Genomic DNA, 17,409 nt, shown 5'->3' with positions numbered 1-17,409 from the left:
TCCCCGCCAAAGCAGGGGACTCTGTTCCGGCGGAGGGATCCAGCGTGACGTGTCACCCTCCCCTCACAGGCGTCGCGTAGCGCCGGCGGGCGGGAGGTTCGATTGTGGCGGGCGGCGATGGCGGCGGAACGGCGGCGCCGGGCGGGCGGCGGCCTGAGCGGGCTCCTGCTGCGGTGAGGATCGGGGCTGTTCCCGGGAGTGTCCGGGCTCCTGCTCCCGTGAGGATCGGGACTGTTCTCGGGGCTGTCCGGGCTCCTGCTCCCGTGCGGATCGGGGTTACTGCCTGGGAGTCTCCGCTGCTCTGCTGAGGGAGGTCTGGTCCCGCTTGTGGGGAGGCTGCTGAGGCTCCGGTTGTAGCCTTGGAGCGTTTAATGTATGTGGGTAATGTTGCTGTTTAATGAGGAATGCTGAGGGGAAAGGCCGTTTATCTCAACGTTTTCTTTTCTTTCAGGATACGTGGTGAAGGAAAGGACAGTATCCCCGGACATCGCTATCTCTATGAGGTAAAATCATAGACTGGTTTGTCTATGAAGTGAACTTGAAGTGAAGTGAACTTGAAAATCATCCCATTCCACTCCCTGCCATGGCAGGGACACCTTCCACTATCCCAGGCTGCTCCAAGCCCTGTCCAGCCTGGCCTGGAACACTTCCAGGGATACAGGGGCAGCCACAGCTTCTCTGGGCACCCTGTGCCAGGGCCTCACCACCCTTGCAGGAAGGATTTCTTCCTTATTTCCAATTTAAACCTACTCTGTCAGTGTGAATCCATTCCACCTTGTCCTCCCACTCCATCCTCTTAAATGGTCTCCATCTTTCCTGTAGGCTGCCTTCAGATGCTGCAGGAAGGCTGCAAGTGCCTCACAAATGGATGCAATGGGATTGGAAAACAGTCTGTGGGATTATTTAATTTTGCAGTTTCTGGTATTTAAAGAAAAAATGCTGAAATGCAGTGTCTCTACACAGTGCACTAAGAAGCTTTGATTTTTTTTTTTATTTTTCTTTTTCAGACTGATGTAGAGATCTTGTTGGTTGGTGGCAGTTGCAAAAGCCCTGTTGAAAAATTTTGGAATGGAGGCAGCGCAATATATATTTTGCAGAAAGCTGTAAGTGTGCATGATAGATGTTAAATGTAATCCAGACTTTTGAATTCCTATCAGACTTTTTTTCACACACCTTGCAGTTTTTGACTTAAATGCACATTTCTTTTAAAGATGCACAATGAAGAAAGTGACTCCATGGAGGAATCAAAAATAGATGATGCTGTTGGTGCCTCTGGGGTTTTGCCAAAGGAGAGTCCTGGAGCCCTGGCTCTTTCTGTTGGAAGAGCAAAGTAAGTGAAAGATTTCCCTCCCCTTCTGAGGGAGTTTTCTTTTGTAATTTTATGTCTTTTTCTAATATTCAGAACCTGTATTTTCAATCCCCTAGATAAAATTACTCATTAGTTTATGAGGAGTTGTGACTATTTTCCATCCTGCAAAAAGGCCTCCCTACTTTAAACAGCTAAAAGCATTTTAAAAAGTAGCTAAAATCCAGCTATTGGAAAAGCACTTGTGAGCTGCGCTGTTGGGATTCACTGGGTGTAGATGAGCAAAAAGAGCTCACTAAGACTTCAGTGCTTATTTTTTTGGTAAAACTTCTGTTAAAAAAGGCCCTAAAAATCTGATTTGTGTCTTTGGTGTTATTAAAATACTAGTGCACTGTACCAAAATGTGGTTTACCTGACTAATGTATTCTTTTAATTATCTTAAAACTTGATATTCCATTATAATTATAGAATATTCAGCCTATGTTAATATGTTAATAATATAATTTAACATATATTTATAACAGATATTAAATATAAGCATATAAATTTATAATATAAATTATAATAATATAATATAATAATTATATTTTAAAAGTTTGATGGCATCTTACTTTCTCCCTGTTCCTATTTCTAGGCAGTTGATTTCCTTGTACACAATGGTGCAAAACCCAAACATGACCCACCTGGGGATAAGTGACCTGGTTGTGCTTCCTCCCCTCTGGGCCAGGTGTGATGGTTCTGATCCTCAGCACACCTGCTGGATTGGAGCTGAGCCTATCAAGGCTGGAAACAAAGTCACAGGGCTCAATATTTACACGGTTTCATGTGATGGTAAGGTGATCATGGTGCACAGAAAATTAAATGAGGAAGGCTAAAAATTGTGGGAATGCTGATGTCACAATGCTGTCTTTGTGTGATCCTGGCTTGTAAATGCTCTGTATTCCTGGTTTTAATGAACAAGAGGGGATTAAAATAAGATAAAAGATGTTTTTAATCAATGCTGTGTGTGGGAAGTGGCTTTTTAATCTACTTGATGCACCTGTAGCTGTGCAGGCCTGCCTCAACTCAGGTGCAGCAACAGGAGATTTAAACTGCTGCCATTGAGCATCTTACACAGCCTCTGACTCAATAGGAGAAATGCAAGGAGAATTCCAGCTTTCTAAAGGACAGCAGGAGTCATGCTTCACCAAATGGAGAATTTGGGAATGAATTTGAAGTGCCAGATTTGAATTGTGTCAAACGGGGCTTTTTGATTATCACTTTTTTCCTTTCCTAGGTCCTACAGCTGATAAAACCCGTTTTGCAAACCTGGAACAGCTCAAAATGGAACATAAAATAAGACATCATTCATCTGTTGTATGTTTTTACACTCTGTCATGGCTTCAGTTGAAGTTTAAAAACTCTGTTTTGGGATTTATGATGCTGGTTAGGGGAAGCTTTTTAGATCCTCTGTGGAAACTCACCTTTGTATGATTTTATAGTATAACAGTCTGATTCAGGTCGTGTCTATAATGCATTTGTCTGGTATTGACCCTTTTTTGAATGTTTGTAAAATGCTTTTAAAATTACTTTGCCTGTGGTAGTTTTCTTGGTTTTATTTTTGAAATCTGTTCATTTTAGGTGACAACAAAAGGATTTGCTCAGTATGAGCTGATTGCAGCTGCTGCAATAGAGGACACCATTGCAGAATTTGGAAGCAACATCTGTGTGGATATTACATGGAATGGTGTGGAAAAGATTCTGGAGACTCCCCCACTGATCTCTGCTGCCACCCTGGTAAGTCAGGATGGAAAAAGCAAATGAACCCAAGCTCTTGGCACAATTCACATCATGAGTAGTATAAAGGATAGAAGATAAAAGCAATGTAACCTGTTCATAAGCTGGATTAAAAGTTGTGCTGAGATGGTTCTCACTGATGAGAATTTTAGGACTCTTGATTTCTGAAGTTTGTAACTGAGGGAAACTTGTGGAACTTTCAGAATATTGTCCTGGAGTCGGGGGACCCCAGAAGTCCTGTGTTCCAGCTGTACCGAGAGCTGCAGTTCCTCTTGGTGAGTGCAGGGGAGAAATTCCAATTTGACATTTGCATGGAATGGGGATTTTATGTGCTAGTAATTTACTTTATTGAAAACTCCATCAGATGTTTCAAATATAACTTCAGGCATTTATTTTAGCTGAACTTTGAGTTCAGTTTTAGAAGTCTTGAATAGAAAGAGAACAAATCATCCAAGAAATTCTGAAAGTTTGTAACTCCTGGTTAGCTGTGCAGAGATTTGTGATTTTTGGTGAGGTTACCTGTGAAGGATGACACATGCAGAACTCCAAAGAAGAACTGATTTCTGTTGTGATTTTCTTGCTGCCTTTAGGTTTTGGCTGAAGGTCTGAAGATGGGTGTGACTGAGTGGCCTGAGCCATCAGAGTCTGATTCAGCTCTTAAACTGGTCCAGGAATTTCTGACTGGTAATTGCTGCTTGTTCCATGGGGAGGGAAGGCCACTTGACAGGAATAAAAGGGAATTCCACATACAACTTTTAAAGCATTAGAGCTGGAAATGTTCATTTCTGTGAACTGCACAGAGTAGTTAAATAGGTTAATACATATTTGTCTTTTTTCTAATATCATGGAGCAAAGTAAAAATAATGAAAAACATTTTTCTAAAGTCTTTTCAGACTATATCCTTACCCAATAAAACCATTTTTAAATTAACCAATTTTATAATTCGGTGTATTTGTCATTTTTGATGTGCCAGGGGATTCATGATTGGTTTGATGACTCTTTTCATAGTGGTGGAACTTACTTTTTTTAACTCCCAGATTTAAAGAAGAAACTGGATGGGGATTATACACTTGGAAACAAGAATGAAACAGAGGTGTGTGCAGTCTCCTAACAGCTCTTTGTCATTCTGCTTCCCTTTTCACTGCAGTTATTTCAGATTTTGACTAAATCTTGTATATTGTTTCTATATGTAAATAGTGATGAAAAAGAATATGGATCTCTTCCTTTCTGTCTCTGCTGTGTAAAAATAATGGGAGAAGGTCTGATTTCTTCCAGGAATTCTGACCTTTGTGCCGTTGCATTCTAGCATTAATTTACTTTTCTTGCCTAATTTAGTGATTTGGGGCCAATTTGATAGTATCAGCTGAATATGTGTCCTCTTACCTGGAGGTTTATGATCCTGTAAAGCAATGGGCAAATTCAAATGATAAAAAATGTGTTTGGTTATATTGAGATTTTTTTTTTTCCTCTCAGCCTACAAGGAAAGGTTTAGGTCTGTTTTCTGTTAAGAGAGAAACAGCATTTTGTTGATAATCCAAGAATATATTGATTTCTGTGTCAACAGAACTGTTCTGTATCAGGACTATGAGGAATTATAGTTCTTTATACTAACAGGAGCTACAGTTCTGTGCTCTGAGAATTTGTGTGTCTGGATTTTTGCTTCCCAGGGCACTGCTGGGTACACAGACAATACCTGGCTGAGATCTAAAAATCTCTCTGACAGTGGCTTTTGTTTTCTGCTCCAAGGCTAGCAGTTATCCACTGTGATAATTCTGCAAAGAATCAGACTCACTTTGAAATAAAAATATACTTCCAAAGTACTGTGTGGTAGTTTCCCTGGAAAGGGGGAAAATTAGTGATGCAGCCAGTTTTGATCTCTGGAGACATTCAGATGTGGAAGATTTTTGACTCTCAGGCACCATTCTTCATTGAAGTCCAATAAATTCTTCCAGAAAATCAAATGTGACACAGCTGCTGTGGACAGTTGCATAAAATCAATCTTTGGGGAGCGAGGAGACCTGGATTTTACTGAGCAATTATGGTGCAAAATGAAAGGTAAGTGTATTGTGCCCCATCTTACATTTAATTTCATTTCTTTCCTTTCATTTTCTTCTCTATCTGCAAGACAGTATTGCTTTTTCAGGGAAATTCCTGTCCATTTCTGAGTTTTAAGGACTCATCAGCTCTTCAGGAAATTGGTATCAGCAGTCTCTTCCTAGAAAAGAGCCCATTTTAGGGATGCAGGATGATGTCTTTTCTTACAACCTTCCAATGGCAGACCAGCAGGAAGATAATTTCATTTTATTTGACTGCAGAAGGCACTAGACTATTGGTAGTTGCTTTAAGGCTAAAACCTATCTGCTCTAAAACTGAAAACTTTATAATTCCTTTTTCTCTAGATCTGAAGGACAGTTTTCAGTATATGTAGAGTTCAGTGACCTCTGTTGATGATTGTTTTTTTAGAGTAACCTTATTTAAAGTCATCATGTGACAAAGCTACCAAAAACCTTTGCAGTCTGTAATTTCTTTAATTTGAGGGGTTTTGTTTGTGCAAGGGTGTGTTGGCCTGTTGTTATTGACTTAACAACCAGAGAAAGAGCCTGGATTGATAATTAAAATACTGTGTTTTTCTTTCCAGGTGTCAGTTCCTATCAGGAATTAATAGACTGTTTCACACTGGTCATAAAATCCCTGGAACATGGTGAGATACAGCCATGGGTATGTATTTGTATTTCACAAGAGATGCTAAAATTTGGGATAGTTTCAAGTAAAATGCAGTTCCTGTCCCTTCTCTGACCTCACTTGTGCTGTTTTTAAATTGTGTTTCCCTGGTGTTGAACTTCTGAACAACATTGATGATATTTCATGCAGTGTCATCACAAAATGACTGCTTTATTTTCAGATTCATCAAGGGAGCAGCAGTTTTTTAAGTCAATTGATCCAACAGTCCTACCATGGAAAGATGGAGGATGTTTCCCTCAGTGACATCACTCCCATTCAGATGCTTCTGGAGATTGGCTTGGAGAAGATGAAGAAGGATTATGTCAGTTTTTTCATAGGTGAGCCTGGCACTTGGTAACAGCATTAGGAATTCAGGAGAAAAGGTGTTCCATGCAGGAAATAATGAACTTTTTGGGTAACCTCCATCTCTCTGCCTTCCCATCTGCTGAAGTGCAGTTTCCAGCTTCCTGAGTAATGGAAATTTCCAGCTTTTAAATTTCAAAATTTTAAAAACTTAGTTGTTTCAAAAGAAGTATAGCTTTGTGTTTTACTGCTGTGGTTACATCTTCATTTCTTTTTGGCATCTGTCATCCTGTTTTCATTCTTCATGTATTTGCTTTTTTATTTTCACTACTTTTGTAAGCTTGTGTATCCTGAGGAGGGTGGCTGTCTCCAAGTACATGGTGGATTTCTTCATCGTGCAGCCTTGGTGAAAAATAAAATCATGCCTTGACCATACCACGTTAGAGGGTTTTTCTTGTTTGGAATGAATGATTGTGTCAATAAATAACATCACACTCCTGCTGACTTTGTGCTTCAGTAGAATTTGCTGTTTGATCATCTGAATGTTGCTTATATTTCATCTGATACCACATATTAAATTTTAATTTTTTTTCTGCTGTTCCTTTTACAGGCCAGGAGCTTGCAACAGCAACCTACTTGGTGAGATGCTTTATTTTTATTTTCTAAAGCAGAACATTCTTAGCTGATGGTGGGATGCAAATCATAAAAGCTGAGAAACTGAACTGCAGATCATGAGGCTGGAACAACACACTGCAGAAATGTCATTGTTTTGTTTCCTTATTCCCAGATAATTCCTTTGATATCTGATTTGGGTCACTGCTAAGGCAGTGAACCTTTGTTACACTTTGATAAGGCTTTGGTCTGAGTCTGCTGGGCCACTCTAAAAATCTCCAAAGAAGCAGGAAGATGATTTTATTTACTGAGGGCGTGTTGTGTGTCTGTAGCAGTGGAGAGCTCAGGTAAGAGCAAAAGCTCTTTTCTCTACCAGGATTACTTCACCTCCACATCAGTGGATCTCCAGGAACAAGTCCACCGTGTTCAAAAGCTTCACCATATGCTGGAAATAATGGTCAGCTGTACAGGCTTACTGCAGTTCAGACATGAGAACCTCTTCCCTTTGACACAGTAATTATTTCATTTTTACTTTTGCTCTTTAAATTACAATCACAAATAGAGTTTGCTTGACAGTTTTAAAGAAACACCTTAATGTTGGTGATAGTGAAACTGCAGAAGGAGCAGCTGGATCTTCCTGCCAAATTTTGCTTTGGGACTAAAACTGAAAACTAAAGGAAATAATAAAATGTGAGAATACAGTTAATTTTACACAAGCTGATGTTCTGTTGTACAAGCATTTCTTTAAATAAAGTAACCTGATATCTCTTGTAGGATTTGCATGAAGTATTACAAGGAGAACCCTCTGGATGAGAAGCATGTGTTTCAGCTGCCCATCAGACCAGCTCTTGTGAAGAAATTCTATCAAAAGTAAGAGAAACTTGAGAGTTTGCAGCATAAAATTCAGATGGGACTGAATACCTGACTCAATTTTAATGTTTTTTGATTATTCTCTCAGTGATAATCCAGAAGTCTGGAAGGTGGAGATAAGTAGTGGGCATGGACAGAAGGAGGTTAAAACAACATGGCAAGTCAGTACCAATGCTCCAGTTGAACATGGGACATCAGACAATTCAGGTGGGGAATGTTGCTGGTGAAATGAAATAATCAAAGTACAAACTTCAAACAAATTCAGTTTTTATCCTGAGTTCAGTGGGTCTGAGCTTTATATTTACTTTTTAGCAAAGCAAAATGATATTTTACTTTCTACCAAAAGAGTGAGGTGGTATTTACAGAATTAAGGATATTCAGAAGGTAGTGACTTTCTTGCCTTCTTACCTTGGCTGAGTTATGTTTTTAGAGTTCAAATGACAAAATAGTTCCAAATATGAGATGACTGATACCCAAAAAATCTTGTACCTTATTTCTAAAATGTTTGCCAATGAATCTGAGAAGAGTTTTGAAAGAGAAATTTCCCTGTTGTTAATGCTGGTCTCAAGTCAGAGAAAGGTGCAAAGGGGGGAGAAGATCTGTCTTGCTGCAAGCAAATGTAGAACAAGTGGAAAAGCATCAGAATGGGGAAGAATTAAGCAGGGGGACTGGTGCAGAAATGATTTGCCTTTTTGGGATGAGGTTTGATGTGAGGATTTGGTAAATCTTTCCTGTCATTATTGATTTTTGTCATTAAGTACTTCAGTAAAACTGCACTTTGAAAACAGTTCTGAAAGCTGCTCCATGAACTAATCTTCACCTTCTAAAAAGAGTGGCTAATCCCTGCTTTTCCCTTTGTCCTTGCAGGTTTCTTTTCTGACTCTGCAGTAAATGGAAGCAGTGAAGAAAGGCTGTATTTTATTACCATGACTCAGTGCAGTCAGGTGCAGTTCACTTAAGTTGATGTTACTGAACAGGCAGGACTGGAAAGGTACAGAAAGGTGGAAATTTCAGTGTTTTCTGTCCCAACAGAACTTTTAGAAACACTCTGGGCTTCAAACAGTTCATTTTCACTGATTTATTTGCTTTATTACACTTAAGTGGGGCCTCCACAGCCACAATTCACCTGTAGGCACCTCATTTGTTAAAAATGCAGTGCAATTATGATTGTACAGTATAAATATTTTGTAAATATGGTGGGTATTTTCATATATTTGCAGACATTCAACAAAGTTGTGCCCTTTGGGGTTTCATATTTTATTTTTTTGATCATTAAAAATGCAATCAGACACTGTTCAAAGTGTGAGTTATCTTAACCAACAAACCAAGCAATATTGTTTGAAAGTAGAAATAAGAATAAAGTTCTCCTGGAATCAAGTGATGCTTCATTATCCTGAAGTATTTGGAAACCTCTTCATCCAGGGCCTTGGGATCTTCATCCAGTTTGGGTTTCTTTGTCCCTGTATTTATATTTTGGAGTATTCTTGGAAATACCTCTCTCTCCTCTTCAAATCATTTTATTCCTTCAATGTGAAGTGAGTTATTTTAACAGTGTGGTCTTGTATGTTTTGCATAATTTTTTGAAAAACAAAATCAGTATAATTGGCTGGACATAATAATTTAAATATGTTGGCAGTTGCATGTGTTCTGTTGATTAATCAGTGAGGTAACATTTTGGTGGTCTGATTTAAACAATTCCATAGGGTTGTGCATGCTGACCAAATAATATGAGACAGAAATATTTTTGCATTAAAAAGTTAACTATGGGTAAGTAAGAATAAGAAAAACACCCAATATTCATGCTTTTAAAAGCATATACTTTTAATGATATAATCTATAAATTACAGTTGGTTATTGTAAATTTTTATAACTTCTGGTTTCAAGCACAGGAAGCTGTATTTCTAGTACAGCCAGGTGAATTGTGGAACCAAGTTTTTATAGTACTTGTTTCTACCTGCAGTAGAAGGGGATTTAAGGTGAAATATTAATTTGGGAAGTGCTTGGACTATTTAAAATCCACATTTTTGTGTATAATATATTATAAAGTTGTGTAAGGTAAGTCTGGTTCCTGTAAACCAAACTGCAAAGATGTGGTTGAAATCTGATTCAGAAGTTGTCACCTTGGGTTATTCACTTCAAACAACTCTCCACACCTAAATAGCAAGGTATATATTCTCCTAACTTTTAGACATGAATAAGTTCATATTTAAGCAGTGCTCTTGGAATATTTAAGTCCTTTTATATTTTAAAATCATGTGTCTGTCTTTCTTCAAATAGCAATTACATGGTAATCAAAATGCTGTTGATGAACAGACTGAAATCAGAATTTGCAAGCAGCTTTTAATCACTTGAAATTTGTACTGGCAAGATTTGAATCACTTTACTCTTAACTATTTCTCTGGTGAACAAAATGTGTATTAGTTTCCAAAATAATTAGGATTGTAAAATCTACTGCTTAGACTCAATGGAAAGAGAATTTATTTGGTGAAAAGATGTTTTGGGAGTTGAATAGAAAAATTATAAAAGCTCTAGGTGGATTGGTAAATAATATTTCATTACAGGGGTATAAAAAGAGGAATCTGTGGTAAATTTTAGCCACTCAAATAAAACAGTTGCAGCTTAGTCCTTTTGGCAAATGAAGATGTGTGCAAACATCAATTTTAGCTGTGGTTTCGAAGGTAGAATATGAGGAGGACAATACTGATGAGAATGCAGAGTGTGAAAACTGTAGGAAGAACAATCTCTGTCACCATTTCCATGTGAGTAATCAGGGAATCTAAAATTTGAGACATGAGGAATATGTAAGAGATTTAATCCTCTGGAGTACAGTAATACCTAACTTAGAGTAAACATAAAGGTTTTTTGGAACATAAAAATGTTGACGTTGGCATAAACAGCAAACAAAGCAAACAGAATTTCCTAAGTCTGCTGAAGCTGGAGTAAATCCATGATAGTTTTCCTTCTATTTTCCTTTTTAAGTTAGATTTCTGAACACATGTCAGTGCTCAAAGGGCTGCAAGAATCGTCTTTGCTATGAATTAGCTGCAGTGCATTACAAATATTTTACTGGTCCTTTGAATTTTATTCCCCTCACCCCAAGGTGAAAGAAAAGTGTCAAAGAGAAATCCTTGGGAAGCTTTGGCCTTTTTATGATTGCTCTGTATCTGTTTGAAAAATTAAATGGGTCTTACTTTGTTGAACTCTATTTCCGAGAGAAGCCTGGAAGAGTTCAGTAAACCCAGTTTATTGACACTGAGCATGACTTGGAAGTGGAGGCTGAGCAGGATCAGCTCAGGCTGATGCTGGGATGTTTCCTACCAGGTGGAATTTAGCTCATCCTCTTGTAAGAATCTGTAGTAGTTATTTTCTCTTTCTTAAAAAATTCCTTCTTCGGTCATGCTGAAAGGTCCTGAGTTACACCAGGAGGTTTTTTAGGTGTTCTGGATCAGTTGTGTTGGATTTTCTTTGTTTACCAGGAGCATCAGAGCCCTAACTTAATCTTAGGCCACTCCTTAGCCCTTCTATTTATTTTTATAGTTCCACTTTATGTAAAAGTAAAACATTTAGAGATTTTCTGTCTGTGTGGTTGTCTTGATTTGTCTGGCTTTGGTTTGTGTTTGAAAAAGCATTTAACAGTTTTATTTTGAGGAGAATGCTGCCATCCCCAACTTCAATTTTAAGTAGTAGCTCTTCCAGTTCCTGTATTTCAGTAACATCCACAGCTAATCCATTTAGCTACAGTGATTTTAGTTGGAGACAGTAAGTGAAGACATTTTTCTTGTGCTTTTGTGGAGAAAATACCTTTTAACAGAATTCAAGGAGCAATGTAATATCTGAACTTTAGAGAATCTGCCTTTATAGAGCAAAACAGAACCATCATTACCTGCAGCAAGGTGTTGGTGTGTGGCAGAGCAGCTGTCCATGGCCTTCCGATGCCAGTTTTCCACCTGGGAAGGGGTGACAGTTCTGTGAGCATCCTCCTCACTCCCACAGCTCCCTCCCTGCCCCTCAACCCTTGTCCCTACAATGAACTTGAAATTACCTAATTCTACCAACTCACAATTTTCTGCAAGTTTCTTTGTGGCTTTGTGGTTTTCATTTCAGTGCATTTCTCCGAGTTAATTGTTTAATAAAATTTTTAACAGCACATAATGCATTCCAGGTAATTTTCCAGTAGGGTAGTACATACTTGGAGTTTTCTGCCTGGGAATCTGACAGCACTGCTAAATAACTTCTGATGGAGAATTTTTGACTGCATCAGTATGTCCAGTTGGAGTCTGTGGGATGCTTTAGGAACAGTAATTGAGGCTGTTCCCGCTTTCAGTATCTGAATATCTCTGTATTAAACAGATCCCTAATGTACAGAACCAAAGTGTCCCATCTGTACCATATTCATACGAGTTGTTTCCTGAAATTCAATGTGATATTGGCACATAAATCAAAGAAAAAGGAAAAAAAAAAAGATCAAATTTAGCAGCTGACATTACCTCTCTTGGATTTGGGAATCCATTTGCACTGATAATCTTTTTATAGTAATCAACAGATGCCTTTGGGTACCGTGGTTTGTTCTTGTTTTTGAAGTCAATGTGGTAAAGCCCAAATCTTTCGGAGAAGCCTTTGTTCCATTCAAATTTATCCAGCAGTGACCAGGCAGTATAACCTTTGACATTTACACCATCATTTAGAGCTGGGAAAAAGAACACAAATCACTGATAAAAGTTTTGTCCTTAAAATATGGCTCTGTAAATGTTTTGGTTAATAGCAGGAAGAGATGGGGAGGAGGGCAGAAAAATGAAGTACAAATTAATTTAACTTAGATCCTCTGAAACTGTTGTCTTTAGCTTAAAGGTACTAGAGTTCTATGGGCATAGCAATTTCTGCTTTCTGAAAGTGGAAACCGACGATTTATTGCAGTATTGAATCTCAGGTAGGTTATTGTATTTATTAGTATTGATATTTTTGCTTAGGTTGTCATTTTGGTGAAAATTTATGAGTCTGGTTTGCTGTCCTTTTTGACTTGTAAATAATTATTTCTCTGTGATGGAAATGACAAAAAAAAAATAAGCAGAAGGTGAAAACACTCCAAAAGTCAAATCCTATAAAGCTGCTTTTAAGTGACCTTTGAGTATCTCGTTGATGTATCCCTTCAGGTACTGGATCCTCCACTCATCACACAACTGAGGGCACTGCACTGTTTCAGACACTCCATTCTCTGTCACATAAATCAGGGGGTTCCCATACTGGGTCTGCAAACAGAAATGTTTAAATTGGTTCACATAAAATCATTTTATTTTGACAGAATATGTGAATTAGCAAAGTGCATTAATAACAATTTTCTACATTTACTTACCTAAGTAAGAAAAATGTGTAGTAGGAATTTAGGTTAACTATGGGGTTTATTTTAAAATGACTGAATTCTGTAATTAAGGGTTTTTTTGACAAAGAAAGTTCCCACTATGACAAGATCAATAGCTGGAACTGTTGAAAATCTAAATCTAAACCAGGCATTTTCTTCCTTTCTAATTAAAGAACCTCTCTACTCACCTTAACGAAGTTGAGCAACCTCCTGAACCCCCAGGGCACAGAGTAGAGCCACTTGGGGCCTGGAGCTGGCCAGTTGGGGTCCACCAGTTCAGCCAGGTCACGGTCAGTGTGGTAACTGGACACTTGGAGGAAGGGAAAGTTCTTCTGCAGAACATAACGAGTGGTAAAATGACCAATTCCCAGGAAATCCGAGGTGCCTTTAATATAGGTTTTCTCTTGCACTGAGAAAGTTGGTAATCTTGATGTCCCCAGGCCCTGCTGGGCACTCTTCCTACCTAGCAAAATAATTATAGGAAACAACTTCTGAGGAGCATGGCAATTGGTTTTCTTTATATCTCCAACAATAAATCAAAGAATCATAAAATCCTCCATGGTTTGGGTTGGAAGGGACCTTTAAAATCATCACCTCACCCCTGCCATGGGCAGGGACACCTTCCACCATCCCAGGGTGCCCCAAGCCCCAATGTCCAGCCTGGCCTTGGACACTTCCAGGGATTCAGGAGCAGCCACAGCTGCCCTGGGCACCTGTGCTGGGGCCAAATATGGTTTTCCTGAATTTGGTGTTAATGTCAAGGACACCTGAGCTTAACTGGTTTTTTTTATGATGAGATAATCTTTCATCCTTTGGTTTGGAGAATTAAGTTTGGTACCATACATGGAGAAACAGTGATCTAAAGTATCCTGGTGTGTTCCCAAACTGCTTTAGGAGCTGTGTTCAGCCATGGGGCCTTTGGTTGCTTTGCTGTGTGTCACCTGTGCCCTCACTTGATTAAAGCCCACATTGGCCAGGAGTTATTCCCTGCTGGAAGTGTGGATCTGTTCATGTCCGTGTTACTGGGACTTACCTACATAATTCTTCATGACTTCTGGGTAGTCCCCTCTGTAAATGGGGTTTGCAAACCATCCCAGGTGGAACTGGATGTACCTTTCAGCAGCATCTCTGTCTGTTTGACTGTGTGGATCAACAGGTTCCCCCCAGCCACTCGTTAGGGAAATTCCAACCATCCCTTAAAACAAAGGGACAGTTCTGCAGTTCTTTAAGCCCTTAACAGAAACAGCAGCACAATCACAGAATGAATCCTGATTACCTCTCTGCTCCCTGCGCCAGGTGTTGTTGTAGGAGTGCCAGACCTTGGCATGAGTCTGAAAATAATGTAAAAATAGAATAAATCGTTCACATTTTCATCTCTTATGCCATGGAAAGCTGGTGGAACTTTCCGCACTGAAGTCTGTCTGAAAATATCACAGAATTTCTTTTGTATTTATTATAGAAACTTGCATTTCATGTAAGACATCACAAAAGCCTTTATGCAGGATTCCTTCCCTAAATTCCAGGACATCCACATGGAGCTGACACACAGCCCTCAGGACAGGATTCTGTCCCATGGCTCTGATCTTTGGATGTCTTTCCCTAATTTATTCAGGCATATGAAAAGTTAATTTTTACCAGACTTCCTGAAGTCACTTGCGACATTCAGGTTCATTTCCACAGGCCAGGATTACTTCTTGTTTCTAGACTAACTTGGATGTTTTCTTTTTCAACCAGCTTGAAACAAACTATAAGAGACATTTATAATATAAGGAAAAATCAGATTGTTACAAGTGTTAAATCAAGTGCCGAACATTGGTAGTGCCTTGGATTATGCACTGGAGGTTTAAAACCAGATTATAATTTTGGTGTCCTACTTGGAAATTACATGGCTGTGAAACTATTTCTGTTTAAGGAGTGAAATCTGATAAAAATCCTTAATTGAGACATAATTTCAAGCACAGTTTCAGGAGGTTTTTTACTTTAATGATGTGATGAGCAGCCTTGTAGGCGCCGCAGCTGCCGAGCTTCAGTCCTGGTGCGTGTTCTCCCGTCTCATAGCCCTTTTCAGCCACTGCCTGCAAACACACGGAGTCAGTTCTTCCCTGGGCTCCAGAGCCAGGGGATGTGCTCCATCCTCTGGATCCTGTGCTCTCCTGCCTGGGCTGCCCCTCCCCAATCCCCTTTTCCCTTCCTTGGCTCCCATTTCCTGCCCTGCTGCCGCTTTGGTACCGAGCTGTGGCTTATTGGGAGCAGGGTGTTGGTGAGGAGGGTTAGGTGAGCTGAGGAATGGGGAAGGGTAAATAGCAGCTGCCTTTCCAATTCCTGGTGTCTCTCCAGGGTTTTCAAAATTTTCCTGGAATTTCATGTCTTAAAACTCTGCCCTTGTGCAAAATCTGCCTGCTGAGTTTTTTGGCCACAAAGATTGATGGTTTAAATCTCTCCCCTTCCTTCTCCTCCTCCATTTTTTTCACCTCCTGTCCTCTAGTGTCACTTCCACAGAATTTTGGGAACAGAACAGTGCAATGGGAGTGTTTGGAAGGGAAGCATCGATGACTTACCCAAGGATTGCTGAACGTAATCCAGTGTTTCACACGGTCACCAAACTTCTCAAAACACAGATTTGCATAATCATTAAAATAATTAATCATGCTTATATTCTGCCAGCCACCATACTTTTCTTGAAGAACCTTTGGAAATAAGAATTTCAAGATTCAATAATTGTACTTGAAGGTCAGCTGCTGCTTAAAAAAGACTTTTATTTCTGTTTAATTCCGTTTGTATTTCTAGCTCAGAAAGATTTTTCAAAACTTCAAGGCACATAAAATTCAGACGAATAGGAAATATTTACAAGTTCTTAAAATCATGCAAGCTTCTCTAATTTTTTTAAGTACTCTTAGTTCTTAACCTTAGGAAAATATTTCTATCAGAAAACTTTATTTGAGGTGTCTCAGTAATTTAAATATTGTCTGACCTGTGGCAGATCCCAGTGGTAGAGGCTCACAATAGGGGTGATGTTGTTTTCCAGAAGACTGTTAATTGTGTCATTGTAGAACTGTATTCCCTTCTCATTCAGTTGCTCAGCTGATGAAAAGCACAGACAAGGAATTACCTGCATTAGTTCCCAAATAACTGGAAGAACAGAAATCTAGAAATATTAAACAAGGAATTTTACATTCCAGTCTTGGGAATTCTGTAATGGATAAATGCAGACAAACAGAAATCTGTTTAACAGGAATGTTGAACAACTGTGTGGGTTACTCAGGAGTAAAATTCCTCACAGATAAGAATATTGGGAAGAGTGGTGAAATTGTGCTTACCTTTGATGCCTGTGGGCATAATCCTTGGCCATGAGATGGACAAGACGTAGTGATTCACCTTCAGCTCCTTCAGTAACTGAATATCATCCTGTGAGAAGAAAATCCAATTAACACATCCCGAGGCTGAGCAGAATAACTTCAGTTCCTCATCTGGCTTAAATAATTCTTAAAGAATGCAGAAAATCTGTGGAAGATTTGCACAAAAGAGGATTCCATCTGGGTTTTTTTCTTATCTTTGAGGTGATGGCTCGTTCTACTTGAAGCCTTTCTCTTTAACCACTTTTTCTTGACAGTACAAAGAAGTCCTGTAATGTTTTGTGTAACGGTGGAGACAATGTTTGCACTACAGAAAAATGAGCTGAGGTTTTGCAACACAATTATGATTATGTCAGAATTTGTATTAGAAAATAATAGAAGCCTGTAAATCTTGACCTCAAACATTTCAGCTCAGGCTCAAAAACGTAATTACTTGGATTTTCCTTTACTATCTTACACTGGAATGAGAAAACCCCCTAAATCCCATATATGTTCTTTTGCTAAGAAATTTTACATCTTCAGTGTTCAATGAAATTAGGAATTGGTGGTATTTGTGCCAATGCAAAGAGAATTCTGATGATGAAAGCAAGGAATGCTCTGATATAAAGAGGACCAGGTAACTGGACAAATACAAGCAAGTTTTAGAAAGTATTTTTAAGTACAAATCCAAATTGTCTCTGCATCAATCTCTTCTGGTGCCACAGCCCAGTGAGGCTCAGAGATCCAACTTCTCTAGGATACTTTTTAAGCTGTTCTTTCAAACTTTTGCTGGTTTGAGAAACCTCTCCTGCATTTTCCCATTTTAGGAAAGACATAATTAGTTTTTTTTTTCCTTCTAGTTCTTGCTGAGACCTTTGGTTCTCCCTTGGACTTCATGTATGTGGAGAAACCTCAGTGGAATACAGCTTTTATTAAATTAGTTGCAATTCCAATTATGTAACCCTGGCTTCTCACAGTCATTTGGATTCCTCTTGCTGTGTATCTGTCTTTCCTCCAGCACAGTAATTTCAGAATTGGTTTTGATGGTATTAGGCTTGGAAAGATGTTGTGAACAGAGCTTCATTGATTATTTGTTTGTTATACTTTCAAAAAATGGGGAATATCCAGACTGA

General features: G+C 39.0%; 2 protein-coding genes across 3 annotated transcripts; one reads left to right on the top strand and one right to left on the bottom strand.

Annotated features, from left to right (window-relative positions):
- The first annotated feature begins 105 nt into the window (after positions 1 to 105).
- Positions 106 to 8,867, top strand: ZWILCH (zwilch kinetochore protein). 2 transcript variants are annotated; one of them, XM_014251074.2, is made up of 18 exons: positions 106 to 173; positions 452 to 503; positions 1,008 to 1,103; positions 1,212 to 1,330; positions 1,941 to 2,137; positions 2,583 to 2,662; positions 2,927 to 3,082; positions 3,286 to 3,357; positions 3,673 to 3,766; positions 4,120 to 4,175; positions 5,035 to 5,137; positions 5,721 to 5,800; positions 5,985 to 6,141; positions 6,717 to 6,745; positions 7,095 to 7,231; positions 7,493 to 7,588; positions 7,677 to 7,795; positions 8,456 to 8,867. In XM_014251074.2, the coding sequence occupies exons 1-18, from the start codon at positions 118 to 120 to the stop codon at positions 8,545 to 8,547; spliced, it is 1,791 nt and encodes a 596-aa protein (XP_014106549.2). In that variant the 5' UTR covers positions 106 to 117; the 3' UTR covers positions 8,548 to 8,867. The 2 variants fall into 2 exon arrangements, with proteins under 2 accessions (XP_014106549.2, XP_087919303.1); XM_088063177.1 differs by lacking the exon at positions 106 to 173 and adding an exon at positions 356 to 373.
- A 1,109-nt stretch (positions 8,868 to 9,976) lies between these two features.
- LCTL (lactase like) lies at positions 9,977 to 16,295 on the bottom strand. Its single transcript, XM_005521792.2, has 11 exons — positions 16,262 to 16,295; positions 15,916 to 16,025; positions 15,503 to 15,631; positions 14,924 to 15,019; positions 14,221 to 14,275; positions 13,978 to 14,139; positions 13,133 to 13,407; positions 12,708 to 12,834; positions 12,076 to 12,275; positions 11,472 to 11,535; positions 9,977 to 10,364 (listed from the first exon to the last, which is right to left on the bottom strand). Exons 1-11 carry the CDS (start codon positions 16,278 to 16,280, stop codon positions 10,249 to 10,251), a joined length of 1,353 nt encoding a protein of 450 aa, XP_005521849.2. The 5' UTR covers positions 16,281 to 16,295; the 3' UTR covers positions 9,977 to 10,248.
- Positions 16,296 to 17,409: the final 1,114 nt, after the last annotated feature.

The sequence above is a fragment of the Pseudopodoces humilis genome, chromosome 16 (assembly GCF_049639895.1).
Source record: "Pseudopodoces humilis isolate 2021_Gansu_Grassland_sample_001 chromosome 16, ASM4963989v1, whole genome shotgun sequence".
NCBI lineage: Eukaryota > Metazoa > Chordata > Aves > Passeriformes > Paridae > Pseudopodoces > Pseudopodoces humilis.
This window is presented reverse-complemented; position numbering and strand designations above follow the sequence as displayed.

Excerpts from the sequence above, each read along its gene's own strand:
- ZWILCH (XM_014251074.2), top strand. The coding sequence starts at position 118 with ATGGCGGCGGAACGGCGGCGCCGGGCGGGCGGCGGCCTGAGCGGGCTC. Across the intron at positions 3,358-3,672 it reads GAGAGCTGCAGTTCCTCTTG|GTTTTGGCTGAAGGTCTGAA; the intron begins GTGAGTGCAGGG and ends TGCTGCCTTTAG. Across the intron at positions 5,801-5,984 it reads ATGGTGAGATACAGCCATGG|ATTCATCAAGGGAGCAGCAG; the intron begins GTATGTATTTGT and ends CTTTATTTTCAG.
- LCTL (XM_005521792.2), bottom strand. Across the intron at positions 14,140-14,220 it reads CTGGCGCAGGGAGCAGAGAG|GGATGGTTGGAATTTCCCTA; the intron begins GTAATCAGGATT and ends CTTTGTTTTAAG. Across the intron at positions 13,408-13,977 it reads AGTCATGAAGAATTATGTAG|GTAGGAAGAGTGCCCAGCAG; the intron begins GTAAGTCCCAGT and ends TTATTTTGCTAG.